The sequence below is a fragment of the Carcharodon carcharias genome, chromosome 8 (genome assembly GCF_017639515.1).
Source record: "Carcharodon carcharias isolate sCarCar2 chromosome 8, sCarCar2.pri, whole genome shotgun sequence".
Taxonomy (NCBI): Eukaryota; Metazoa; Chordata; class Chondrichthyes; order Lamniformes; family Lamnidae; genus Carcharodon; species Carcharodon carcharias.
The window spans coordinates 16,636,392-16,663,746 of NC_054474.1; the positions used below are offsets into that span (position 1 = coordinate 16,636,392).

Consider the following 27,355-nt stretch of genomic DNA (forward strand, 5'->3'; position numbering starts at 1 on the left):
ACAGAATAAGTGACAGGTGGCCCTGTGGGGGGGAGGGGAGGGGTAGGGAAAAAGGATTGACAAAGAATTTTAAAAAATGTATTAAAAGAAGAGAAAAAAATGAATAAATAAAATAAATAATAGAAAAATAAACTTTAAGAAATGAATTTTAAAAAGGGGCAAAGATTGGGGGGGAGAGAGTTCATGGTCTGAAGTGGTTGTTGAACTCAATGTTAAGTCCGGCAGGCTGTAAAGTGCCTAGTCGGAAGATGAGGTGCTGTTCCTCCAGTTTGCGTTGAGCTTCACTGGAACAATGCAGCAGGCCAAGGACGGACACGTGGGCATGAGAGCAGGGTGGTGTGTTGAAATGGCAAGCGACAGGGAGGTCTAGGTCATGCTTGCGGACAGACCGAAGGTGTTCCGCAAAGCGGTCACCCAGTCTGCGTTTGGTCTCTCCAATGTAGAGGAAACCGCATTGGGAGCAACGAATGCAGTAGACTAAATTGAAGGAGGTGCAAGTGGAATGCTGGTTCACCTGAAAAGAGTGTTTGAGGCCTTTGACGATGAGGAGGGAGGAGGTAAAGGGGAAGGCGTTGCACCTTCTGCAGTTGCACGGGAAGGTACTGTGGGAGGGGGATGAGGGGGTCGGGGTGATGGAGGAGTGGACCACGGTGCTACGGAGGGAATGGCTTCTACAGAATGCTGATGGGGGGGAGTGAGGGGAAGATGTGTTTGGTGGTGGCATCATGCTAGAGTTGGCAGAAATGGCGGAGGATGATCCTTTGAATGTGCAGGCGGGTGGGGTGAAAAGTAAGGACAAGGGGGACCCTATCATGGTTCTGGGAGGGAGAGGAAGGGATGAAGACAGAGGTATGGCAAATGGGTAGGACACAGTTGAGGGCCCTGTCAGCGACAGTGGAGGGGGTGGGTGGGGGAGGGTGGCGGATGGAATCGCTCGGTTAAGGAAAGAAGAAGACATGTCAGGAGCGCCGTTTCAGAAGGTAGCAACATCAGAACAGATGCGGCTGGGCGGAGGTGACGGGGGATGGAGTCCTTAAAGGAAGCGGGCTATGAGGAGCTGTAGTCGGGGTAGCTGTGGGAGTCGGTGGGCTTGTAATGGATTTTGGTAGACAGTTTATCACCAAAAATGGAGACAGTCAAGGAAGAGAAGGAAAGTTTTGGAGCTGGACCATATGAAGGAGAGAGAGGGGTGGAAACCAGAAGCAAAATAGATAAATTTTTCCAGGTCCAGACGAGATCATAAAGTGGTACCAATTCAGTCATCGACCATGTCCTACCGATCTCCCGCACATCTGCCCTCACTCCTTCCCTTTCCTCCCAGCACCATGATAGAGTCCCTCTTATCCTCACTTTTCACTCCACCAGCCTTTGCATTCAAAGGATCATTCTCGACCATTTCTGCCAATTCCAGCATGATGGCCACCACCAAACACAACTTCCCCTCACCCGCTGCCATCAGCATTCTGTAGGGACTATTCTCTTCGGGACAACCTGGTCCACTCCTCCATCTCCCCAACTCCTCATTCTCTTCCCACGGCACCTTCCATGCAGCGACACAAGGTACAACACCTGCCCCTTTATCTCCTCCCTCACCATCCAAGGCCCCAACACTCCTTTCAGGTGAAGCAGTGCTTCACTTGCACCCCATTCAATCTGGTCTACTGCATTCACTGCTCCCAATGTGGTCTCCTCTACATTGGGGAGACTAAATGCAGACTGGGTGACCCCTTTGTGGAACACCTTTGCTCAGTCCACAAGCATGACCCAGACTTTCCTGTCGCTTGCCATTTCAATACACTCTCATGCCCATATGTCCATCCTTGGTCTGCTGCAATGTTCCAGTGAAGCCCAACGCAAACATCACGAATGTCTTCGGATTAGGCACTTTACAGCCTTCCGGGCTTAACATTGAGTTCAATAACTTCAGACCATGAACGCTCTTCTCCATCGTGACCCCTTTTTTAATCCAGATTTTTTTCTTTTTCTTTTATTTATTTATTCTTTTTCTCTTTTTTATATTTTTTTATATATTTTGTTTGCATCCTTTTTTATCCTTTCCCCCCAATCACATCCCCCCCCAACCCCCACCATTTTCAACGAAGGTGGTGAGTTCTAGAGCTTGATCACATGTAGTGCGCCCCTCACGGATGTCAGCTTGGTCGGCTTTAAGGATGGTCTCTACTTCTGGAGATATGCGTCGCGTGATAAGATGCTCAAAGATCTTAAAGAGCGCAGAAAGTAGTGAAATTGGCTGATGGCTGGGCACCAATGTGAGATCCTTTCCAGGTTTTGGAATGGCAATGATTCGGGACTGAGCTTGAACTGATGATTCCTGTGTAGAGCTCAGCCAGCCAGGCACGAGCACCGGAATTCTGGACTTCAGGAATTCTGCTCTGATGTCGTTGTATCCTGCTTGCTTTGCCGCATTTCAGGCCCCGTAATGCTCTCTCCAGTTCTGTGATCTCGAAGGGATCAGGACTACTGTGGTCTGCACGTTGCTGGTGTTGTTTTTTTTTTCAGTTCATTACAGGTGATGCATTTAACCTTCTTTTCCAATGGTGTCCTTGCTACACAGAGCGGCTGACTGACAACTTGGTTCACGGTGACTGATGGACGATTTAATGTGGGTGAAGTTTGGGCTGCTCCAAAGCGGCGAATCAGGCTCCAGCACTCCTGACTGGAATGAGTGAATAGAGCCCCACATTTGTTTCCAGATGATTCATATTCCTCAACGAGTGCTGCATTCTCTACATCAATGAATCGGATGTAGATGGGTCGATAGCCACGAGGGATGGCTGTGCAAGCACCTATGGGAATGGCGCTACAAAAGTGGTTATATGATCATTCCACAGGTGGATTATGAATAGATATAGCTACAATGATGTGGTCCAAGGTCTCACTGTATTTTGCCCAATCTGCGTTCCAGAAGTTCCATCACTGTTGATGACCAGAAGGCAAAGGCCGATGTGAATGAGCAATGGCCTGTGTGGGAAGTCATCCAGAACTAGTCACTGGTGCTGGTTGGGGGTGACCATCAAGGGAACTGACCCAGCACAGGTCAGGTGAGTAATTCCAACCCCATCTGGCCGACTGGAACACTCCTCGTTGCTTAGGGTTGTTTATCAGGGTGAGGTCATTTCTGGAGGCCCAGTCTAGGAGCTGTTCACCATCACTGTCTGGTGCTGAGTAGCCCCAGTCCACATGGTGGCTGCTGAAGTCTCCCATGGAGGTAGCTGGATGGGGCAGTATTGGCAGGACTTGCTGCCCCCAGCTGGCACTTGCAGGCTCGAGGGGCAGGACTGAGGGGGCACCACAGTTTCTTTAACTTCATTGATGGGATGTGGACATCGTTGGCTAAGCTAGCACAGCCCTAAATACCCTTGTTCACATTGCTGTGGGTCTGGAGTCACATGTAGGACAAGGGAACAAAGGTTGCTGTGGTTGATGTGACAGTGCATTACAAGGATGATAATAAAGTGCTCGAGAAGGTGGGGAAGGAAAAAAGTCAAAAGTATAAACATCTGGAATCAGAAATTACGGAATTGATGAGAGGTGCTGAGCCCAAATTCTTTGGTTATGTATTAGGTGCAAGAGGGAAATGGCTTGAACTGAATAACAGCCTTATGCAGCTCCTAAACATACAGAGATATAAGCCCTTTGCCTAACAAATATCCAGACCTGTGACATCTTTAATGCTTGAAATTTTGCAAATTTTTAGTGATAGATAAAAAGTATTAAGACCCTTTACATCACCCAGCTTTGCGCTGGTGACAACACATACCTGTCCTTGGTATTAATGTTTGATGTCCCGATTTTGGATACCAGTGCATATCCCAACTTACGTCCTCAGATTAACATCAGTGTGACCAGCGGCCCCCCAGCTGTGGAACGCTAAAGGTCTACAAAACAGGTAAGGATGGCATATTTCCTTCCCTAAAGCCTTAAGTGAACCAGATGGGTTTTTAATGACAATCAGCAATAATCTCATGATCAACAGACTTTTAATTCCAGGTTTTTATTGGCTTCAAATTTCACTATTTGCTGTGGTGAGATTCGAACCCAGGTCCCCAGAACATTACACTGGGCATCTGGAACACTAGCCCAGTGATAATACCACTATGCCACCACCTCCCTCAAGAGGGGCAATACTGAGGCAATGCCAGAGGGGCAATTCTGAGGGAGTGCTGCACTGTCAGGAGTGCCATCTTTCGATGACATATTAATCCAAAGTCCTCTTGAGTGGATGTGAAAGATCCCAGTATTTGAAGAGCGGGGTGGGGGGTGGGGGGTGGGATGGGATTGAGGGGATTCTCCCTGGTATCCAGGGCCAATATTTATCTTTCAACTTACCTCTCTAAAAACAGGTTGTCTGGTAATTTATCACATTGCTGTAAACAAATGGACTGCCATGATTGCTACATGACAACAGTGATTGCATTTCAAAATCATCTAACTGGCTGTAAAGCACTTTGGGAAATCTTGAAGTTGTGAAAAGTGCTATATAAATGCAGATCTTTATCATTTCAGCATGGTTGCTCTGGGAAGGTGGTAATGGACATTCATCTAGAACACTGGAAGTGGGTTTGATGCAGGCTGTGAGGCCTGCCAGGCTACTTCAGCGGGCAGTTAAGAATCAACCACATTGCTGCATGTCTGGAGTCACATATAGGCCAGACCAGGTAAGAACAGTAGGTCTCCCCCGCTAAAGGGTATTAGTGAACCAGTTGGATTTTTACAGCAATCCAACAGCTTTCATAGTCATTTCTATTTCAACCAGCTTTTTATTTCTAGATTTAATTTTTTTCTTTACTTACGCAACGAATTAAAATTCTCAAACAGCCATTCGAACTTTGGTTTGAACTCACATTCTCTGGATAATTAATGTAGTAACAGAGACCTGATAATTCTGTAACCTTATGCAGTGTGTTGACAATCGCGCATGATTGCAGGGTTATGGGGAACTTGCTGGGGTGTGGGAATATATTGGACAACTCTTTCAAAGAGCCAGCAAGGGGATGATGGGCCAAATGGCCTCCTTCTGTGCTGTATGGCTCTACAAATAAACACAAACCATAAAAAAAATGAGAGATTCACTTAAAGAAAATTCCATAATTTCAAACACAGATGGAATAACCAAAAGTTTGCTACCTTACTGGAAGATTCTAGAACACTCCGGAAACATTCCTGCCCCGACTGACAAGCATCAATCTCGGTCTTGCTGATCAGGACAAAGTATTCCTGTAGCTTATTGTACACATCACCATCCAAATTCTGAAAAAAATCAGAGAACAAGGTGACATAATCTTAAGATTAGATCTGGACCATTCAGTGGTGATGTCAGGAAGCACTTCTTGACACAAGGGGTAATGGAAATCTGGAATTCTTTCACCAGAAAGACTCTGGAGTTCAGTTCTACACTCAAGGGAAAACAAAGAAATGCCTGGGGTTCTCCCAGTGCCCTAGACTGATAGCCCTCAGAGAACCAACACCATCAGGAAAGAGTTGCACTGAATAAGGCCAAGGCTTACGGCATGGAAAAGATGGACTTCTTAAAATTGAGGGCCACTTGATTGAACTTCAATCACCATTGGTCTAAACTGGGCCAATAGCAGCTGGTGTCACTGAAACCAGCCTCAGCATGGACTATGGCACAGGGAAATTTTTTTAAAAATTCAGCCAGGATTCCTGCTTCTGGTTGTGGTACAGCAATTCCAGTTGAAATGTACATGTGTGTGCCTGTTCATCCATGCCCTTGTTACCTCCATCAGTAGGACAAAGTGAGTCAGGGTCTTTGATGAAGACAAATCAATCAATGTCACTGCTCCAACCATTAAAAGGAGCTGGCAGTCAAAATCAGAGTCCAGGTTTGACACAGAGATGTTGAGAGATTAGAGTCAAGCTAATGGAAACGGAAAGAGATACCCAGACAAAAAGAGGAAAAAGCCAGATAGATTAATTGGAAGTATATAGGAAGAAGATAAAAAATTGTTCTTTGCATTATTTCTTGTCAAATGATGATATTTTTGTTAGACATATTGGTGTTAAGGAAAACAATTTTTTCCTCTAGTTATTTTGATCATATATGTTTTGGGTGTGATTACAGTAAAAACAAGCATGCAACCCAACCTGTTAAATTGCAGGTATTGTTGATATTGGTTTAGTCATATATCCTGGGAAATTATGTACATATATGTACAATGGTACAAGTTTTTTCTAAGTAGGGAGGGAGTGTAGTATATTGTAAGAGCTGCCCTATTAGCCCTCTCTGTTGGGGAGGTGTAAATAGTTAATTCATTAGTGGCTGCCCGCAGCTGAGCATGTATCAGCCTTACTCAGTGCAATAGGGAAGGGAGGAATTTGGGGTTAAAGAAGGGAGGGAAGGAGGTCCAAGGGAAGGAAGGAGTTACAGAGGGAAAAGGAGGAGCTACAGAGGGAAGGGAAGGGGAGGAATTGGGAATTTCAGTGGGAAGGGGCTACAACAGGGAGGGGAGGAGCTACAGAGGGGAGGAGCTACAGAGGGGAGGGGAGGGGAGGAGCTACAGTGGGGGAATTGGATCTGTAGAGCATAGAAGGGAGGTTATGGAAGGAGTTGGAGTTACATGAGCAAGGCCTATGAAAGGGAGGAAGAGAATTCCCTCCCAAACATTTCTCTTTTCTCTCTGTTTCCTGTTTGGGTGGGAGGGGTTCTGGATGGGGCCCAGTTTGTGGGCAAGGGACCGAAGTAGGTTTGGGACCCAGAGGGCGTGGGAATGGGGTGCATTTTAAGTAAGAGATTTTAATCACATTTAATGCAGAAATGTGGGAGAAGGGAGCAGCGGGATACTGGAGGAGGTGGGGAGAGATCATTCAGATGGGAGGAAGCTCACATGAAACATAAACACCAGCATGGACCCATTGGGCCGAACGACTAGCTTCTGTAAAATTCTGTTTACTGTAAAATTTCTGTGACTATTTAATCCTCCGGCAGTCAGTCACACAATGTTTCTTTGTCAAATTCAGCTGGACGCGGACAAAGTAAAGCAGAAATCTGAGTCAGACTCATGGGAACAGCTAGTTTACAAATCCTGGCAATTTAATCAGGCTGGCCAGAGTTTCAAAAGGAATCTCGGGTTGCAGTCCTGTGATTTCACATCCTACATCAGCACAAAGTACAAGCCCTGTTTCACTAACTCTGGGTAGCCACAAGCAGGGTCACAACAACACAGCAAACACCAGGAACGCAGTCTGCCAATCCTCATGACAACCAATTACCGATTCGTCCAAGTAGGAACTGAGCATTAGGCTCAACAACAACTGAGGCGATACGCTACCTGGGCAAAGTGTTTAAAATCATGAAGGATTTAGATAAGAGTAAATAAAGGGGAAACTGTTTCTAATGGCTGAAGGGTTGATAACCTGGGGGCGCAGGTCGAAGGTGATTGGCAAAATAACCAGAGGCCAAAATGAGGAAAAACTTTTTTTTTATGCAGCAAGTGGTTCGGATTTTCAATCCACTGCCTGACAGGGAAAGTGGAAACAGGTTCAGTAGAAACCTTCAATAGGGAATTCAATAAGTACCATCATGTAGAGAAAAAAAACATTGCAGGGATATGGGGGAAAAGTGAGGGAATGGGACTAACTGGATTGCTCCACAAAGGAGTAGGCGCAGACTCGATGGGCTGAATGGCCTCCTTCTGCACTGTACTGTTCCATGATTTTAAAGGGATTGAGAGAAGAGCCCTTTTAGAATGAGGGCATAGGACGACGGGCTGAACGGCCTCTTCTTTTGTTGGACGTGCTGTGGTTTTATAATACTTCAACCATTGCAGCGCAAGTATAGTTTTGTAAAGAATTTACTTGTTTGGAATCGAGCTCTTTCTCGTTGTGAAATGATTTTATGAGCAGGGAAAAATAAATAATCCATTTCTCACCTGCTTCCATAATGGCCTCTCTCCTAGTTGTCCCATTCCAGGCTGGAAGGATCCAACTATTTCTCTATTATTTCCTCTAACACCAAGAGGATTCAAATGGGGCCTTTTCTCTCCCTCATTCCCACAACCTGAATGTTTCTCCTCGACCTTGGTTACAAGGACTGAGTAAAGTATTCAAGGTCCTGCCAACCAGAGCAGTTTACAGCCTCAACCCGACTCCCTCAGATCAAGGCTATACTGACTGGGCAGCACGTTGACTGCTGCTCCACAGTGACTGGGCCTTGTTCTGCTGACACTCTCCAACTCTTCTTCCTCATCCCAGCAAAAGTGCTTTATCCAGAGAATGATCAGAATGTGAAACTCACTCCCACTGGGAGCATTTGATGGAATAACATAGGTACCGTTCAGAGGCGGTTATATGGGTACATGAAAGGAAGGAACAGAAGTTTATGCTGTTAAGGTGAAATGATATAGAATGGGAGGAGGCTCATGTGGAGAATAAACACCAGATATGTTAGTGGGGTGAGATGAAGTAGGATTCGATTTGACTCTGAGATAATGCTGACCTCATATCCACTCCAACACCACTTCCACCTCTGTAACGCTAGCTGTTTCCAACCCTGCCTCAGCTCAATACTGCTGACACCCTCATTAAGGCCTACGTGGCCTGTAGGCCCAATTTCAATGCTCTCCTGGCAACCTCTCGTCCTTGAACATCCATGAACTTGAATTTATCCACATCTCCGCTACCCACACCCACCTTTAGCAGCCATGCTTTCAACTGTCAATGCCATAAGGTCTGGAATTTCCTAAACCGCTCCAACTCTCTACCCTCTTTTGATGCTCCTTTAAGCCTACCTCTTTGACCAAGCTTTTGGTCACCTGTCCGAAAATCTCCATATATGGCTTGGTGTCAGGTTTTTGTCTGATGACACTCCTGTGAAAGGGTGTGTTAAAGGTGACATATAAAAGCAAATTGTTGTTTTAGGGTGAAAGGAGGCATATGTAAAGAATAAGCAGCAGGATGGATCTGTTGGGCCGAATGGTCCCTTTCTGTGCTGTAAATTCCACGCAATTCTATGCAAACCTGTGAACACAAAACGTGGTTGATTTGACTGGATGGTCAAGTCCATACCTTCATGACAATAGGCAGGTCGGTCTGGAGATAGTGGTCCTGATGCGAGGTAACTGCAGCGAGCGAGAGAAGGTACTCATTCCGAGCTTCAGTGACCCGATGGTTACATTCAGACAACCTGGCAGAGAGCTTTAACACAAAACATACATGGTCAGGCACCAGCTAGAGTAATGTGACCTTGCACTGTAGGAAGGTGGCCAAGGTTTTGGAGAGGGCGCAGAGCAGATTTACCAGAAAGGTTTCAAGGATAATGCAACTTTAGTTATTTGGGGAGACTGGAGGAGGAGGTGGAGCAGAGAAGCATTGAGAGAAGATTTAATTTGAGGTATTCAAAATCAGGAAGGGTTTTGATAGAGTAAATAAGGGGCAGGATTTTCCTGTCGGTGAGCAGGGGGCAGGGCCCGCTCGCTGACACGTAAAATGACGCGTGGTGACATCAGGCGGAACTCCCAACGTCACCGTCCACCATTTAAATATTCCGATAGGTGGGAGCGCAGCAAATTCAGCTTCACGCGTACCGACCTGTCAATGGCCAATTGAGGCCACTGACAGAGTCCTTCAGCTCATTAATGGAGCTGCCCGTCCAACCTTAAGGTTAGCGGGCAGGCCGGGAGCTCCGGCGGGAATTAGAAGAAACATGAAACCTCATCTATGGGCGGGATGAGGTTTCATGTAGGTTTTTAAAAATGTTATTGAAGTTTTTGTAAAAATTATGGACATGTCAGGAATTTTTTTTTAATGTTTGTCACAGAACAGCCGATCTTCCTGAGGCTGCACTTAGCCTCGGGGAGATGAGTGCTCTCTTTCATGTGCATGCGCGAAAGAGTGCACTCTCGATTTAGGGATTCCACCCCCCCACCCCCCCACCTCACCCCCCCGCCCCCGCACAGGGAGCGCATAGCGCTTCAGTGTGGATGTCACACCAGACGGGCCTTAATTGGCCCGCCCATGTAAATTGGCACCACGCCCCCGATTGGGGGCACTGATTGGGAGCGCGCCCGCCATTGAACTTCGCCCCCACCGGGGGCAAAATCCTGCCCAAGGAGAAATTGTTACCAGTGGCAGGAGGGTTGGTAACCAGGGACACAGATCAAAGAGATTGGCAAAAGAGCTGAAGGCAACATGAGGAAACATTTTTTTATGGAAACGCAGTGAGATATTCCTGTTTGGAACGCACTGCCTGAAAGGACAGTGGAGCTAGATTAAGTAGTAAATGTCATAAAGGAATTGGATTAATACTTGAAGGGGAGAAAATTTTCAGGGTGATGGGGAAAAAGCAAAGGGGTAGAACCAGCTGGATTGCTCTTTCTGGCTGGTATGATGGGCTGAATGGCCTCCTTCTGCGCTGCGTGATTTTATCCTACCTTCGCACTCAGCTTCTGTAGGCTGGTTTTTGAATGAAATATTCCAAACTCGCTCTTTCTCGACCTAAAACGGGCAAGGTGAACATGTCAATTTATTATTCACCCAGATAGACATGAGATTCTGTTGTGCAAACATGAGCCATTTTGTTTGTTGCACAACTTTGAGGATTTCCTCTAGCTGTCAACCTGCAACTTGCCAAACCCCAGTCAGAATCAATACTGCTCCCCGCCCCCCACACACACACACTCACGCACACACTCACGCACACCACAGACCCGTCGCAACTTGTTTTGGTTCAGAACACAGGGTAAGGAGTTGGCACCTCGCTGACAGCCAGACTCTAATCATAGTGGTGTGTGGGAATCTCCACTGATACCTTTCTAAAGAATTGGTGTAACATGAGTTTACATCAGTTCTCAATCCAATTCCAGCTGAGTCACTGTGTAAAACTGCCTCAAACTGGAATTTCAGATAGGATAATAAATGCGGAAAGTGAGCCAAGTGTTTGCAGGATAATTATAGCATTATTCCATATCTAACCCATGCTGTACCCGATCCAGTGAGAGACAGTGTGTGTGGAGCCCGTACCCCAGTGAGAGTCAGTGGGTGTGGAGCCCATACCCCAGTGAGAGTCAGTGTGTGTGGAACCCGTACCCCAGTGAGAGTCAGTGTGTGTGGAACATGTACCCCAATGAAAGTCAGTGTGTGTGGAACCCATACCCCAGTGAGAGTCAGTGTGTGTGGAACACGTACCCCAGTGAGAATCAGTGTGTGTGGGACCCATACCCCAGTGAGAGTCAGTGTGTGTGGAACACATACCCCAATGAGGGTCAGTGTGTGTGGAACCCGTACTCCAGTGAGAGTCAGTGTGCGTGGAACCCGTACCCCAGTGAGAGTCAGTGTGTGTAGAACCCATACCCCAATGAAAGTCAGTGTGTGTAGAACCCATACCCCAATGAAAGTCAGTGTGTGTGGAACACGTTCCCCAATGAGAGTCAGTGCCCGTGGAACACGTACTCCAGTGAGAGTCAGTGCCTGTGGAACCTGTACCCCAGTGAGAGTCAGTGTGTGTGGGACCCGTACCCCAGTGAGAGTCAGTGTGTGTGGGACCCTTACCCCAAAGAGAGTTAGTGTGTGTGGGACCCGTACCCCAGTGAGAATCAGTGTGTGTGGGACCCGTACCCCAGTGAGAGTCAGTGTGTGTGGAACCCGTACCCCAGTGAGAGTCAGTGTGTGTGGAACATGTACCCCAGTGAGAGTCAGTGTGTGTGGAACCCAAAACCCAGTGAGAGTCAGTGTGTGTGGAACCCGTACCCCAGTGAGAGTCAGTGTGTGTGGGACCCATACCCCAGTGAGAGTCAGTGTGTGTGGGATCTGTACCCCAGTGAGAGTCAGTTTTTTGTGTGGGACCTGTACCCCAGTGTGAGTCAGTGTGTGGGATCTGTAACCCAGTGAGAGTCAGTGTGTGTGGAACACGTACCCCGTGACAAACAGCACAATCGGTGGGGTAGGGGGTTGGGCTGAAGGAAATTGGGAGAAAATTAAACATAACAGGAATCTGGAAATATTCCTCAGACAAACTGCACCCCCTCATCTCCAACCCCCCATGGGGAGATTCAACCTCCTACAGTTCCCATGCCTGACTCCACATTGCATTCCTTACTTGGCCTCAGCTTCAGCCGCTTTCTCCCTGGCGATCTCAGCAATCCGCTGCATCTGCCAATATTTCTTCTTTGCTTTATTCACCTCCTTCACAGCCTCAATCAGCTCAGCCTGAATCCTAACCAGCTGCTCCGAGCACTGCCAAACAAACCACAGAAAGGGCATAGGTCAGTCCCACTCTATTCCAGTGAACAGTACTGCATTGGTGGGTTTGGGAGAGATAGGCTAGGGCATAGTGGGCTTGAGACCTGCCAGGGTCTGTGGTTAGAAAGAGTCCTAAGCACAGACAGAAGAGAGCAAGGTCAGCAGACTGCATGAACAATGAGGAATACTTTCCACACTTAAACAGCTAAAACTAGTCAGGGGGATTTCACTCTCAGCTCCACATACTTGGTATGTGTCCATATATTGCTGCTGACCCCAACTAAAGCTCAGAGACAGAGCAGTAAATTACTACAATAGTTGTGACGAACTCTGAACTTGCCAGAAAGCTTGTATTTGTGAGATATCCCCTTAAATCCAAAGTGACAATAGTGAAACTTTTGGAAAGTGGGGTAATTGGAATTCCCGGTGATGAGGTCATCCTGATTAAGTTAGACTCTGGCTGAGGTTACTATGGGGGAGGGGGGGGTGAAAGATAAAGAAAAAGGACAGACAGAAACTAATTGGGGTTTTTAGTTGTTATGGTTTACGTTCAGCAATATTCATGTGACAAGAAGCAAGCAAAGCTCTCCGCAAAAAGATCAGTTTTCTATTTGGCAGGAAGAGAGAAATAGCACTCTAGAAGCTCTTGCAGGAGCAAAGGACGAGCAGGCTCAAGGGAACTGAATCCTAAATGCAGTGTGAATAGTTCAGGCATACGAAAGAGCTTTGGCCTTAGTTTCAGAGGATCAGACTGTGAATTGGGTGTTTGTTGGTTGGTTGAAAACGAACTCTGGAAAGCTACATCATTGGGGCTGATGTGATCTGAGTGAGATAGAGGTTCGTAGACCTGTGCCTTGCTGCTGTTAATCGTATCTGGGCAGGGATCTCAGATAGAATATGGGTGCTGGTGAAAGCGACTCAAGGGCCAAATACGTTGAGTGAGATAAGTGAAAGATCCTATGTACCAGAGGCAGAGTTGGAAAGACTGAGATTGCATGTGGTGCCACATTTGTGTAGGGAGTGATGTGAGTGCTTGTAATTTTGTGATGTGGTGTATCTTTGTGGTATTGACTATTTAAAGTGAAGTTCATCTTTGAGTGAAATACCATTTGTCTGTTAATGAAGCTTAATGTTATGTTGATGTTGGGTTTGATGGTTACAATAAAAGTTTTAAACAGTGTCCATTCATTTCTTTTGTTGGAGTTGTTTGGATATAACTTTCTTTTCAGGTTATTGGTCTCTACGGGGATGGTAACATGCTTACCCTTGGTGTGTGAGAGTCACTGAATTCCCTTGTTTGTTGGTAATCAGAGACATAGGGGGTTGATGGCATTATGTGTGTGTATAAACAAAGACTCAAATCATTCAACAGTAGAGAAATATACAAGGCTTGGAATGGGGCAAAACAGTGGGATTGGTTTGTGATTATGTGTGACTGTTAACAGATAGTGATACCGTGGGATTAGTTTTGGGATTGATACAGGCTATGGGGAAAGATTGGGGCAATAGGATTAGACTGGGGTTGATACAGGGCTGTGGGGAGAGAGTGGGGCAGTGGAATTAGTTTGGGATTGATATATGGCTCTGGGGAGAGAATAGGGCAGTGGAATTAGTTTGGGATTGATACAGGGCTATGGGGAGATAGTGGAGCAGTGGGAATAGATTGGGATTGATACAGGGCAATGGGGAGAGAGTGGGGAAGTGAGATTAGATTGGGATTGATACAGGGCTATGGGGAGGGAGTGGGGCAGTGGGATTAAATTGGGGTTGATACAGGGCTAGGGTGAGCGAGTGGGGCAGTGGGATGAGTTCAGGGGCTGCTCTTGCAAAGAATCGGTACAGACATGATGGCCTGAATGGCTGCCAATCAAACTAAAAACTGAGATGGTTCAATGTCAATCACCATTTTTTTTAATAAAAGCAAAATACTGCAGATGCTGGAAATCCGAAACAAAAACAAAAATTGCTGAAAAATCTCAGCAGGTCTGACAGCATCTGCGGAGAGGAATACAGTTAACGTTTCGAGTCTGTATGACTCTTCATCTGAACTAAGGAAATATAGAAATGAGGTCAAATATAAGCTGGTTGAGGGGGATGGGACAGGTAGAGCTGGATAGAGGGCCAGTGATAGGTGGAGGCAAAGAAGAGATTGCCAAAGATATCATAGATAAAAGGACAAAGGGGTGTTGATGGTGGTGATATTAGCTAAAGAATGTGTTAATGGGGACATTAAGGGTAGCAAGCAGGACAAGCTAGTGGCAGACGACACTCGTGGGGGTGGGGGTGGGGTGGGGAGAAGGGATCGAAATGGGCTTAAAGGTGGAGATAAAACAATGGGTGGAAATAAATTTAAAAATAATGGAAATAGGTGGGAAAAGAAAAATATATTATATCTTTTGTTTATTCTTTTCATGGGATGTGGGCATTGTTCCCTAACTGCCCTTGAACTGAGTGGCTTGCTAGGCCATTTCGGAGGGCAGTTAAGAGTCAACCACATTGCTGTGTGTCTGGAGTCACATGTAGGCCAGACCAGTTAAGGATGGCAGATTTCCTTCCCTGAAGGACATTACTGAGTTTTTAAAACAATCATTTCATGGTCACCATTACTGAGGCTAGTTTTATATTCCAGATTTATTAATTGAGTTTAAATTCCACCAGCTGCCGTGGTGGGATTTGACCCCGTGTCATCAGAGTATTAGCCCGAGCTCTGGATTACCAGTCCAGTGGCATTACGACCACACCACCATCTCCCCTTCCTCTACCTTGTGCTGCCAGTTACAGACAGGGATCAACAACGGCTCATTCTACAAGCAGAAAAATAAATCTTCCGGCCTTAAAGATGTCCATCAGCCGCCTGGAGCAGAATGAGACAGAAGACTCATCAGAGCCAGCGGGTAAGCATCTCACCTTCTTCAACCTCAAGTCCTTGGCTGAGCGCACAGTCTTTGCCGCCTCCACATTGACTGTCCGGTAATACTCCGCGGCTGTAGTACGCGCCAGCCCAAGCTGCATTGTTGCTTCGATGGTGGAACGCCAGACTGCTGAGGTAGTCCTAGGAAACATATGGAACATAACAACAGGCCATTTATCCCCCTCAAACACGTCATGCAAAGAGGAGGAAGCCATTCAGCCCCTCGAACCCATTCCAGTGTTAAATGAGACCATGGCTGATTTCTATTTTATTTCGATTTACCTGCAGTGACCACCTCTCCCGGTGGTAGAGCTGATGCTGCCTGCCTTCCAACTGGGCTGGCAGCATCGGAAATCCACCTTCCACCCACATATTCCAACAAAATCACTGAATCAGTGCCAATGGCGGCAAGTGCGGGCTTGGGACCCTGACGTTGGGAGTCCTGAAACACGTGGTAAAAATTCAGCCCAATGTTTCCACGTGTAGGGAAGACCAAAGCTGGTGGCCATAAAGATAAAATGGTCACTGTTAAACCCAATAGAGAATTCAGGAGAAACCTCTTTAACCAGAGAGTGGTAAGAATGCCATAGAGCGTGGTTGAGGCAAATATTTTTTTCCATTTAAGGAGAAGTTAGATGATAGAGAAAGGAATAGAGGGATACACCGATGGGTTGAAATGAAGACGGGTGGGAGGAGGCTCATGTGGAGGATAAGCACTGGCATGGACCTAAAGCCCTGTTTCTGTCCTGTATGTTTTACATGAAAGATCTGCTAGTTCTGGAAACAGCTATAAAAGGAGCTCAAAAATATGTTAAACATTAATTTTGAGGCAGCGTTTGAGAATTTGAGGACAGATATCAGACAAGTTCATCTTCAAGGGCCTGGGGCTGATTAGAAAGACCAGCGAGAGAGAGCTTCAGAGAGACAGTCTGGGTGCTGGAGGGAATGGGCTTCAGACAGAGAGTTTGGAGTACTGGAGGGATGGGCTTTGGAGGGAGAGTTTGGAGTACTGGAGGGATGGGCTTCGGAGGGAGAGTTGGAGAACTGGAGGGATGGGCTTCGGAGGGAGAGTTGGAGAACTGGAGGGATGGGCTTCGGAGGGAGAGTTGGAGAACTGGAGGGATGGGCTTCGGAGGGAGAGTTGGAGTACTGGAGGGATGGGCTTCGGAGGGAGAGCTGGAGTACTGGAGCAACTGGCTTCAGTTAATCAAATACCCCAGGATTCTCAGCTCACTCAGAAGGGAACAAACTGTGAAACACACACAAAGGATCACATTTTGGGGGAAGCCACACCTGGATCACTCACTCACTGTCTCCACTGTTTTCCTTTGAATTGATCACCAGGAACAATTTGCTCTCAAACCTGCTCACACATCCTGTGAACCAGCTCAACTCAGCAGGGTCATTAATTTGATTGTTACAAGTCAGCCAATGGGTCATGATGAAGGACAGAAAATGTTACTGTGACACTTTTTCCTGACCACGAATCTGGTGTTGCAAAAATGCTCAGGCATTTTTTTTTTATTGAGAGTAGCACAGAGTTAACGGATTCAGTCTATAAACAAACCTGACATGAAAAGGCAATAAGCACAGAAACCTCAAATTGAAGTATATGGATGATGGTGGATAGGCGGGAGTGAGGCATATGGGAGATGGTGTGGAGGTGGGGTTGAGGGATACGGGGAGAAGGTAGGTAGGTGGGCGTGAGGGATATGGGGAGAAGGTGGAGAGGTGAGGTTGTGGGATATAGGAGAAGGTGGGTAGGTGGGGGTGAGGGATATGGGGAGAAAGTGGGTCAGCAGGAATGAGGGATATGGGGAGAAAGTGGGCAGGTGGGGGTGAGAGATATGGAAGGTGGGTAGGTGGGGGTGAGGGATATGGAAAGTGGGTAGGTGGGGGTGAGGGATATGGAAGGTTGGGGTGAGAGATATGAAAGGTGGGTAGGTGGGGGTTAGAGATATGGAAGGTGGGTAGGTAGGGGTGAGGGATATGGAAGAAGGTGGGTAGGCGGGGGTGAGAGATATGGAAGAAGGTGGGTAGGTGGGGGGTGAGGGATATGGAAGAAGGTGGGTAGGTGGGGGTGAGGGATATGGAAGAATGTGGGTAGGTGGGGGTGAGAGATATGGAAGAAGGTGGGTAGGTGGGGGTGAGGGATATGGAAGAAGGTGGGTAGGTGGGGGTGAGAGATATGGAAGGTGGATAGGTGGGGGGTGAGGGATATGGAAGAAGGTGGGTAGGTGGGGGTGAGGGATATGGAAGAATGTGGGTAGGTGGGGGTGATTTATGGAACAAGGTCAGCCCTGTTCTTCTCAATTCCCGACACTGTACCAAGGTTGACTAAACACTCTTCAGAAGAAGGCAGAATTGAGCCCAGAATTAGAATAATGTTAGAAGGGAAATGTATTTAAATACAGAAGTATTGGTCAAACACAGAATATACATTCAGGAAGGAAGTATCCTACGATACTGAGAATAGATGTAAGCTATCTAATACTGGAAGTTGCAGGCACACCGTTATAATGTTGTGTAGAGATAATTAGGAGCAGTTTTGAAACTTTTGTGACTTCTATCCTATTTGAAAATTCAATATTGAATATTCAAAAAGTACTAGCCCGAGCAGCAGAGTAGTAAAGTCAGCCCAGTCACCCACAATCTCGTTCTCAGGGCCCAACAACTGAAAACTCTGACAGACCACAATCAAGAGATGAGACAGGATCTGAGAGGGTGTCACAGTATGAGGTTTTGGCTGTTCTGTACCTTCACACGTTAGGATTAGCAGGCTGAGTACACTGTGAACACTCCTTCCATGTACAAACTCCTGGAGTGAGACTTTCTTTTATTCTTTCATAGGATGTGGACATCGCTGACTAGGCCAACATTTGCTGCCTATCCCTAACTACCCTTGAGAACACAGAGCTTCTGGCTCAGGGGCAGGAAAGTTACCCACTGAGCCACAAGGCCTCCACACAGTCTGAGGTTACAGAAGCACTGAGTCGCACTGACTTTGGCCAGAAAATTTCCACCACTGCAACCAAACAGCTGCTCAATGTAGTTACCATGAAACAATTGCTGCTTCAAACTGCTCTGTGGGACATTCCAGAGACTTGAGCACAACATCCAGGCTGACACTCCAAGTATAGGAGCGAGAGGGAGCGCTGCACGGTCAAAGGGGCAGCGCTGAGGGACCACTGCACTGTCGGAGGGGCAGCCCTGAGAGAGCGCTGCACTGTCGGAGGGGCAGCACTGAAGGAGTGCTGGACTGTCGGAGGGGCAGCCCTGTCAGTGGGGCAGTACCGAGGGAACACCGCACTGTCGGAGGGGCAGCACTGAAGGAGTGCTGGACTGTCGGAGAGGCAGCACTAAGGGAGTTGCGGAATTTTGAGTAATGTACAATGGATTGTTGACCTCCTATCACCGATCCCATACCATCACACAAAGTCTGGATCTATCCAAAGGAATCGTGAAAGGAACCGGCAGCTCCTGGCTAAGACATTTACCTGTTGTCATTTGTATCTGGCTTTCCACGATTCCAGTCTTTCTTCAAGTACTGTCCAGCCAACCTCTGCAATGCCTGAAAGTAAAAGGTTAGCATCAACAACGAGGCAAGCCAGGGAGAGAATGGTCTGACTGATAACTGAGAAGGGAGCTCGGCCCTGGCACGCAATCAGGCCTCAAAGCACAGCTAGAGAACAATCTAGAAAAGTCAGAACTTTGCTCTTTCAATGCCTGAGAATTTGAGAAGAGACCCAAATCGCAGTGTGACTCAAGGACCCATAGACACCAGTACAGACCGCATCCTGGATACTCAAATGGCTTAGGAGATTTCTTTCCATGCTCCACCCTATCACAGACTGTACCCCCATTTCACCTCCTCAGGGATAGTTCCGTAAAAACTCAACAACTTGCATTTATATTGGTCCAAAACTCTGCTCTTCATGTCCTAACTCGCACCAGGTCCCATTCATCCATCGCCCCTCTGCTCGCCGGCCTACATTGGTTTCGGGTCTGGCAACCCTTCGATCTTAAAATTTCGCCCTTGTTTTCAAACTCGTCCAACACCTCTTCCCTCCCCATTGCCGTGAACTCCTCCAGCCCCACAACCCTCTGAGATCTCTGCACACCCCTAATTCTGGCCTCATGAGCATCCCAGGTTTTTAATCACTCCACCATTGGTGGCCGTGCCTTCAGCTGGCTGGGCCCTGAGCTCCGGAATTCCTTGGCTGAAACCTCTTCACCTCTCTCTCTCTCTCTCTCTCTCTCTTTCTCTCTCCTCCTATAAGACTCAGCTTCAAAACTAACTATGTTTTTCCAAATGTTTAGCCAGCTGACCCAAAATTTCCTTAATATTAAACAAAAACATGACATTGACCTTGATAGAATTCTTGTGAAGCAACTTGCGATGTTTTGCTATATCAAAAGGCGTTACTGGACGGGAGCCTGGGCTGTCTAAAACACATTCTGTTGATGTGCAGCGTTGCTACAGCCACCCCCAGAGCTTGGCTGCTGAACGCCAAGAGGAACGGATTTGGATTCTCACACTGTGTAACTTGACCCTCTCCTGACTCCTCGCTCCCACATTGCATGGCCTTACTGAATTCAACAACAAACCTACGATGAAGTCAGTGCAGGTGTTCAAACAGCAGCTCAGCCACCCGCCAACCCTCCCCCGCCCCCGACCGGAGCTCAGAGCGGGGCCTGCAGGAGGTGGTCTGTCTGGTCACTCGGTAATAGTTAACCGTGATACCAGACTGCCGCAGGGAGGCTGAGGCAGGAGAAGATGTCTGGCTGCAGGGGTGGGGGGGGGGGGTGCAAACACAGATTTAACACAGCATCCAGCGGATCTGGAAATGTAAATCAAAAACACAAAGCACTTGGTAAACTCAGCAGGTCTGGCAGTGTTTCTAGAGAGAGGAACAAAGTTAACGTTTTAAGTCCCTGTGACTTCTTCAGATTCAACAGATGTGGACAATCTGGGGAAAGATGAGAAGAATTTTTTTTTTTAAACGCAGCCAGTCGTTGTGTTCTGAAATGTGATGGCTGAAAGGGCAGATAATTAGGCTGAGAGGGTGGCGTAATGGTAATGTCACTGGGCTAGTAACCCAGCCAGGCTAATGCTCTGGGGTCACAGGTTCAATTCTCCCATGGAAGTGAGTTTAAATTCAATTGGTAAAACCTGGTATTGAAAGCTAGGATTTTTCAGTCAGTGTGTGGGGGTGGGCCCGATATGCCAAGGTGTAAAATGACATTGGGTGTGCATCCCAATGGCATTGCGCAGTCCCGTGATATTTCGCTTGGTGGGGGCGCGGAGTTGGTTGTGCGCCTGCCGATATGTAAATGGCCTATTAAGGTCATTAACAAGGTAATTGATGTAATTGTTAATGCTGCCCGTCCAACCTTAAGGTTGGCGGGCAGGTGAAAAGGCCAAGCGGCCTTCGCATTTTTTAGGAAACCTCATCCACCAGAGGGATGAGGCTTCCTAATGTTTTTATTAAATGAATAAAACAATTTTCCTAAATATAAAATCATATCCCATCTCATGCAACACAGGAGATTAAAGCGCTCTTCTGCGTGCATGCATGTAAGAGTGCTGGCCCCGACTCTCCCTCCCCCCCCCCCACCCCCCACCCCCACTCCCCGGCCGCACAGGTAGCGCTGAGCTCTATGGCTCGTGTAATACGCTGGGTGGGCCTTAATTGGCCCACCCGCTTAAAATGGCGGTGCGGAGCCAATCGCGGGCTGTGATCAGCTCCGCGACTGCCCCCACCCATTCCCACCGAGCCTGCCCACCGCTTGAAAAATTCAGGCCCTAGTCTCAGTAATGTTGACCATGAAACTATCATTGCCATAAAAACCCATCTGATTCACTAATGCCCCTTGGAGAATCTGACCTGTACGTGACTCCAGATCCACAGCAGCATGGTTGACTCTTAAATATCCTCTGAAATGGCCTTGTCAGTCACTCAGTTCAAGGGCAATTAGTGATATGCTGGTCTTGCCTGTGAAACCCACATCCCATGAAAGTATAAATAAAACTTTCAACAGGGCATTAGATAAACACTTGAAAGGGAAAAATTCACAGGCAAGGTCTTTCAAAGAGCCAGCACCAGCACAATAGCCAAATGACCTCTGTCAGTGCTGTAAATTGTGTTTGACCCCCACATGGCAATGACTTGTAATTAAACTCAATCTACTTCAAAGCCAATAGAATCCCTGGAGAGGAAGTAAGGACCTGCAATGGGCTCGCCAACACTGCAGGATTGCCCATCAGAGTTAAAAATTAACCTCCAGGACCTTGCTGTGATATAGAGACTCAGGAGAAAAATTATATGGGCTTTAGTAAAATATTATTTGCATTTTCAATCATCCATTTTGTTTCCTTTTTTTTTTATTCTTTCATGGGATATGGGCATTTCTGGCATTTGCCACCCATCCCTAACTGCCCTTGCATGGCTTGCTCAGCCATTTCAGAGGACAGTTAAGTTTCAGCGACACTGCTGTAAGGACCAGGTAAGGACAGCAGATTTCCTTCCCTAAAGGACGTTAGTGATCCAGATGGGTTTTTTTTAAACAACAATGTCACCAGTCTTGAGGTTAGCTTTATATTCCAGATTTAAATTCCACCAGCTGCCATGGTGGGATTTGAACCATTGTCTCCAGAACATTAGCCTGCATCTTTGCGATTACTAGTCCAGCGACATTATCACTACACCACTGTCTCCCCCACATTAATTATAAAAAATATTGGAGATGAGGGAACAGCTGGTTGACGGAGAGAGATGATTGGAGGTGACATGATGAGGTCTCCAGCAATACATCCAACCTGTGTTGGTAACCTAGTTCTGTGTCCTTCTGCAGCCTACCCTGCCCAGTTAGAGAGACACATAATCAGGCCTCAACACTCTACAAGAAACAACTGGAACCAGTTCCAACTTAGCCCCATGGCTCCTTGTGGATAGCAAGGCTACGAGCTGGCAGCTAATCCTCAAGGGCTTGTACCATCACAAGAAGCTTGCACAGGAGGCCAGCACTTACCACCTTCCTCTACTGCAAGACTCTGTCTTAGGGTACCTGTACTATCCACTCTGGGGGAACCACCTCACCAACACCTTCCCAAGGGACAACTGGGAATAAGAACAAATACTTTGTGAACATAGGTTGAACAGTCCCAGTCCCAATCATAGAATGGTTACAGCACAGGAGGCCATTCAGCCCATCGTGACCATGCTGGTTCCCTGCAAAAGCAACTCAGCTAGTCCCACTCCCCCACCTTTTCTTCATAGCCCTGAAATTTTTCTCTCCTTAAGTAACTATCCAATTCGCTTTTGAAAGTCACAATTAAATCTGCCTCCACCACACTCTTAAGCAGTGTATTCCAGCATCTCCTTCTATTCCTTTCCCCCTGGTGTGTTTATTCAGCCTCCCCTTAAACACATCTTTTCTGATTGCCTCCACCAGTCCTTGTGGTAGTGGGTTCCTCATTCTCACCATTCTCTAGGTAAAGAAGTTTCTCCTGAATTCCCTATTGGACGTATTACTGACTGCTTTACATTTATGCTCCTATAGTTTTGGCTTCTCCCTTAAACAGAAACATCTTCTTCTGTGTCCAATCCCTCAAGACCCTTCATAATTTTAAAGCCTGCCTTTGACCTTATTAATAACCACTGACATATGATTTCGAAGGAGGCATTGTTGGATTATTCAGTTTCTGGCCCGTTGCCAAGTCAAAAGCTTAATTACTCAACAACTTCCTTTAGACTGGGCAAGCATGAGTGAACAAAGAGGTTACGTCACCCATACTCAGTATCAACAAAGCTTATCGAATTTTTTGCAATGACGGAGAGACACTTAATGAAGTGCAGCTCATGTAGTGACAACCATGTCCTAAGGTTAAAAATACACCATAAGGACACACAAATTTTCCAATGTGCTGACTGGATAATGATCAGGAGCTGACTTTTCCCTTCTCCCACCACAAAGAAGTTCCATTTAGATTCAATACAACTCAGAAAGCACCCATTATTTAAGAGGAGGTTGTGGCAGAGTCCATATCAGTGTGCCATTACTGCATACAGAGGAGATACAGAGGGTCAAATAAATCGACCTCACAGTGAGAGCGAAGCCAAGTCCATTCTGCAGATCTCTCAAGCCAGGAATCCTGAGAATGAAACTCCAATTCACTTCAGGGCAAAAAAAAACAGGAACAAATGCAGCAGGAATCACAAGAGGCAGGAAAACAGATCCCTAGTCCCAGCCTGAGAAGACCCTCCCATTTGTCCCCTCCTCCACTTCCACCCCTTCCTGTCTCCCCTCCACAACCCCAAACCCACCTCCCATCCCCTCCTCCATTCCAAACCCCTTTCCCTACCACCTCCCTCATTCCAAACCCTTCCTCCATCCCTATCCCATTCCGAACCCCTTTGCTATCTCTCTCCCATTCCGAGCCCCACTCTTATTCCTTACCCCTCCTTCAAACCTATTCCTGTCTGAATGTCTAATGGCGTACTCCTGGTCTTGTGTCCCTGGCCACAATATATATTTTTGAGGAGATAGCAGAGAAGGTTGATAAAGGAAACACTGTTGATATGGTGTATATGGATTTTCAAAAGGCATTTGATACAGTGCCACACAACAGACTTGTGAGCAAAATTCCAGGTCATGGAATAAAAGTGAAAGTAGGTGCTTGGATAAGAAATTGGCTAAGTGACAGGAAACAGAGAGTAGTGATAAATGGTTGTCTTTCAGACTGGAGGAATGTTTGTAGTGGAGTTCCTCAGGGGTCAATGTTGGGACCCTTGCTCTTCCTGATATATATTAATGACCTAGGCTGTAGTGTACAGGGCATGATTTCAAAATTTGCAGATGATGTGAAGATTGGAAATGTTGTCAACTCTGATGATAGTCTTGAATTCAAAAGGACATAGACATGTTGGAGGATTGGGCAGACAAGTGCAGATGAAGTTGAATGCAGAGAAGTGTCAGGTGATTCGTTTTGGCAGGAAAGAAATGGTGAGACAGTATAAAATAAAGAGAGAGCCTCTAAAGGAGGTGCAGGAACAGAGGTACGTCGACGTGTATTTACGTAGGGCATGTTGAGAGGCAAGTTAATAAAGCACATAGGCCAAAATTTTGCATTTGGCGGATGGGCAGAGCAGTTGCTGACGCGGGCGGCTGCAGATCCGATAGGCGTCCGCGATTGGGGCCACGCCGCCATTTTGCGCGAGCGGGCCAATTAAGGCCCACCCAACACATTTCCGAGTCCCGTGGAGAGCGGGAGTCTGAAGTTTGCGGCGGGCGTGTACAGACTGCCGGGTCCAATGGTGACCCGGCAGGCTGTTTAAATAAAGGCCTGGCAGCCTCCTGTAGGCTGTTCATTATGGCCAGCTGCAGGTGGCACTGCAGGGGGTCTGCACAGCAGGCCGATGTTGAGGGAAGGCCAGAGGAGGAGGGCAGGCTGCAGGGTGTGGCCCAGGAGCAGGGCAGGCTGCAGGGTAAGCCAGCGGGGGGGCTAATGTGCCCCTCGCTTTTCTGATGATTGCCTTGTCGCTCTTGTGGAGGAGGTGGCAGCGTGGTGGGAGGTGCTGTTTCCCCAGGATGGGAGGAGGGCCCCCTACATGACGAAGTGTGCCTGGGAGGAGGTGGCGGAGGTGGTGAGCTCCCGCGACATGGTGCGGCGCACCTGGATCCAGTGCCGTAAGCGCTTCAATGATTTGTTGCGCGCTCGAAGGGCGAGTACCATGTTGGCATTGGGCCTTTAACCCAGCAGGTAGCCTTAGCCTTTGAATGCCCCCCTCCCCTCCCCAAGTCTTACTGTCGTGACTGCATTGACTCATGTTGGGCATTTGTCGCATGCTGGGTGGGCAAGCAGATAGTGCCCATGCTTACATCAGCCTGAGTGGTTCCTGAGGAGATGGGTTCTCCCCGCACCATGTGCTGGTCTTAGTCGCACATGACTAGTCTGGGGGCAACCTGCAGGAGATGCAGCTAGGCACATACTCAGAACTCCAACACATGTCCTATTCACAGTGATGAGATTGTGGTCTCGTGGCCAAGAGCCATCTGCTGCCTTTGGCACCGCATCGAGTTGTGCCTCCTTGCTGTGGGAACTAAGACTGTGTGTTTCTGAAAGTGATGGAAGTGATGGAAACAGAATGTGTCCAAGGAGGCAGTTGGGTGGGTGGGGGAGCCGGGGGGTGGTTCAGGGCAATCATACTATATTTTTGTGACCAATCAGCAGTAGCGTGGAGAGGAGGCACTGAAGGCCTCAGGTGAGCCACTGTGGTTGGGGTGCGGCGTGCACATGCAGAGTACATGTGCGATTAGCCCCAATGAATGGTTTTCTCTCCTTCGCAGGAGAAGAATGCGCACAATGCCGTTGAGCCTTTGCGCACTGGAGGCGGCCAGACCCAGTTGGTGATATTGAGCGGTTTTGAGCAGGAGTCCCTGGAGCTTGGAAGGCGCCATGTGCCCAGGTCCACAGGTTTCAGTGAGGCTGGGGTGGAGCGGCCAGGTATTTGAGGTCCAAAGTCACATCCGCTCTGTCTTCCCACCATCCATTGCACTGATGATTGTTGGAATTGTGAAAGTAGCAACACTGCTCATTCATGGACCATTAGAGTCAGAGGTGTGGGTTATAGACAGGGGTCCCTCGAAGATGCGCATGTCCAGCGCCTTCCAAAGTCACCTTATCCCATTCCTGACCACTATGCCCATGGTCTTGTTTGCCATGGCATCGCTATTGCACATCCAAATGCTTATTATATGTTAGGAGGGTTTCTGCCTCCACCACCCTTTCAGGCAGTGCGTCCCACATTACTGTGCGCAAAAGTTCCTCATTACCTCACCTGTCAACCTCATGCCCCTTACCTTAAATCAATGCCACCAGGTTAGTCATCCCTCCGCCAAGGGGAAAAGTTGCTTTCTGTCCACCCTATCTATGCCCCTCATAACGTTATGAAGCTCAATAATGTCACCCCTCAATCTCCTGTGCTCCACGGCAAATATCCCCAGTCTATGCTATGTGTCCTCATAACTCCAACTCTCCAGCCCAGCATGCATCCTGGTCAGTGACCTCTGCACTCTCTCCACTCCAATCACATCCCTCCCATGAAGCACTGATCACAACTGCATGCAGAAGTATAGCAGTGGCCTCAGCAGCATTTCCTGCACTTGCAACATGACCTCCCTGTTCCTACATTCTATTCCTCAGCTAATAAAGGCAAGTATGGCATTTACCTTCCTAAACGCCTTATATACCTGCCTGGCTACCTTAATGGGCCTGTCGATATGCCCAGCAAGGTCCCTCTGATCCTCCTTACTTTCCACGATCCTACCATTCCTCGTGTATTCCTGTACCTGCCCTAGCAGCACCTCACACTTATCCACATAACATTCCATTTGGCATTGCTTAGGCCACCTGACCAGCCTGTCTGTATCCGCCTGTAATGTTTGGGCCTCCTCCTGACTATTTGCCACCGCACCAATGTTCATCTCCTTAGGTTCTTGAAGGTTGAGCGCATAATGCTGAGCCTGGGGGAAAGGGATGAAGTGTGTCAGTGTGTGCACGCTAACTGATCCACTGTCCTTGTTGTTATTTTCAGCATCAGAGGGTGGCTTCCAGGCTCCATTACAGATGCCCCCTCTCACACCTGAGGGCCATGAACTGTCACCTTTTCTGCGAGGCAGGCACCAGCTCAGAGACTAGCACAGGTGGGAATTGCAACATCGGCTAGTGTCCCGGGGCACAGTGGGGAGGGCACTTCACAATCGCTGGAGGAGATGGCAGAGTCAGAGAATGCCGATGGCGCCAGCAGCTGGAGGACTCTGCCAGTGACCATTGCATCCGTTGAAGCTGCGATGACTGGGGAGATGCCAGCCGTGGAACTGGCCACTCCCTCCCTGGCAGGGCCAGCACAGGCTCCACGGGCCAGAGGACGATTGCCAAGGTCATCGAGGCCACCAGGACAGCAGAGTCAGCAGGCTGGCTCAGATGCCAGTCCGAGCGATGGCGCAGCACCAAGATGTAGCTCCCGTAAACAAAAACGTAAGTCACCTTAGGTACACCACGGGTTTCTCACTGGTGCTTTTGTGTTGGCCCTAGATTAGGGAATTATTATTTATTGCTGTTGTAAAAATGTTTTGCTTTCATTTTGTTGCACCATGTCATGGATGAAATTAAATCCACATGTGTTATCATGGCTGAGGGTGGGTCCTTTGTGTTGCATTTGTACA

The 27,355-nt window shown here is 47.7% G+C and overlaps 1 protein-coding gene across 2 annotated transcripts in view; it reads right to left on the minus strand.

Annotated features, from left to right (window-relative positions):
• The window catches only part of LOC121281166 (F-BAR and double SH3 domains protein 2-like), a 94,646-nt gene that overhangs the window by 45,327 nt on the left and 21,964 nt on the right, over positions 1 to 27,355 (minus strand). For both annotated transcript variants that reach the window (XM_041193902.1, XM_041193901.1), the window contains exons 4-9: positions 18,625 to 18,698; positions 15,124 to 15,268; positions 12,074 to 12,210; positions 10,410 to 10,473; positions 9,046 to 9,174; positions 5,149 to 5,271 (exon numbers count right to left, since the gene is read on the minus strand). In XM_041193902.1, the coding sequence (XP_041049836.1) occupies positions 5,149 to 5,271; positions 9,046 to 9,174; positions 10,410 to 10,473; positions 12,074 to 12,210; positions 15,124 to 15,268; positions 18,625 to 18,698 (672 nt within the window). The remainder of the gene's footprint in view (positions 1 to 5,148; positions 5,272 to 9,045; positions 9,175 to 10,409; positions 10,474 to 12,073; positions 12,211 to 15,123; positions 15,269 to 18,624; positions 18,699 to 27,355) is intronic.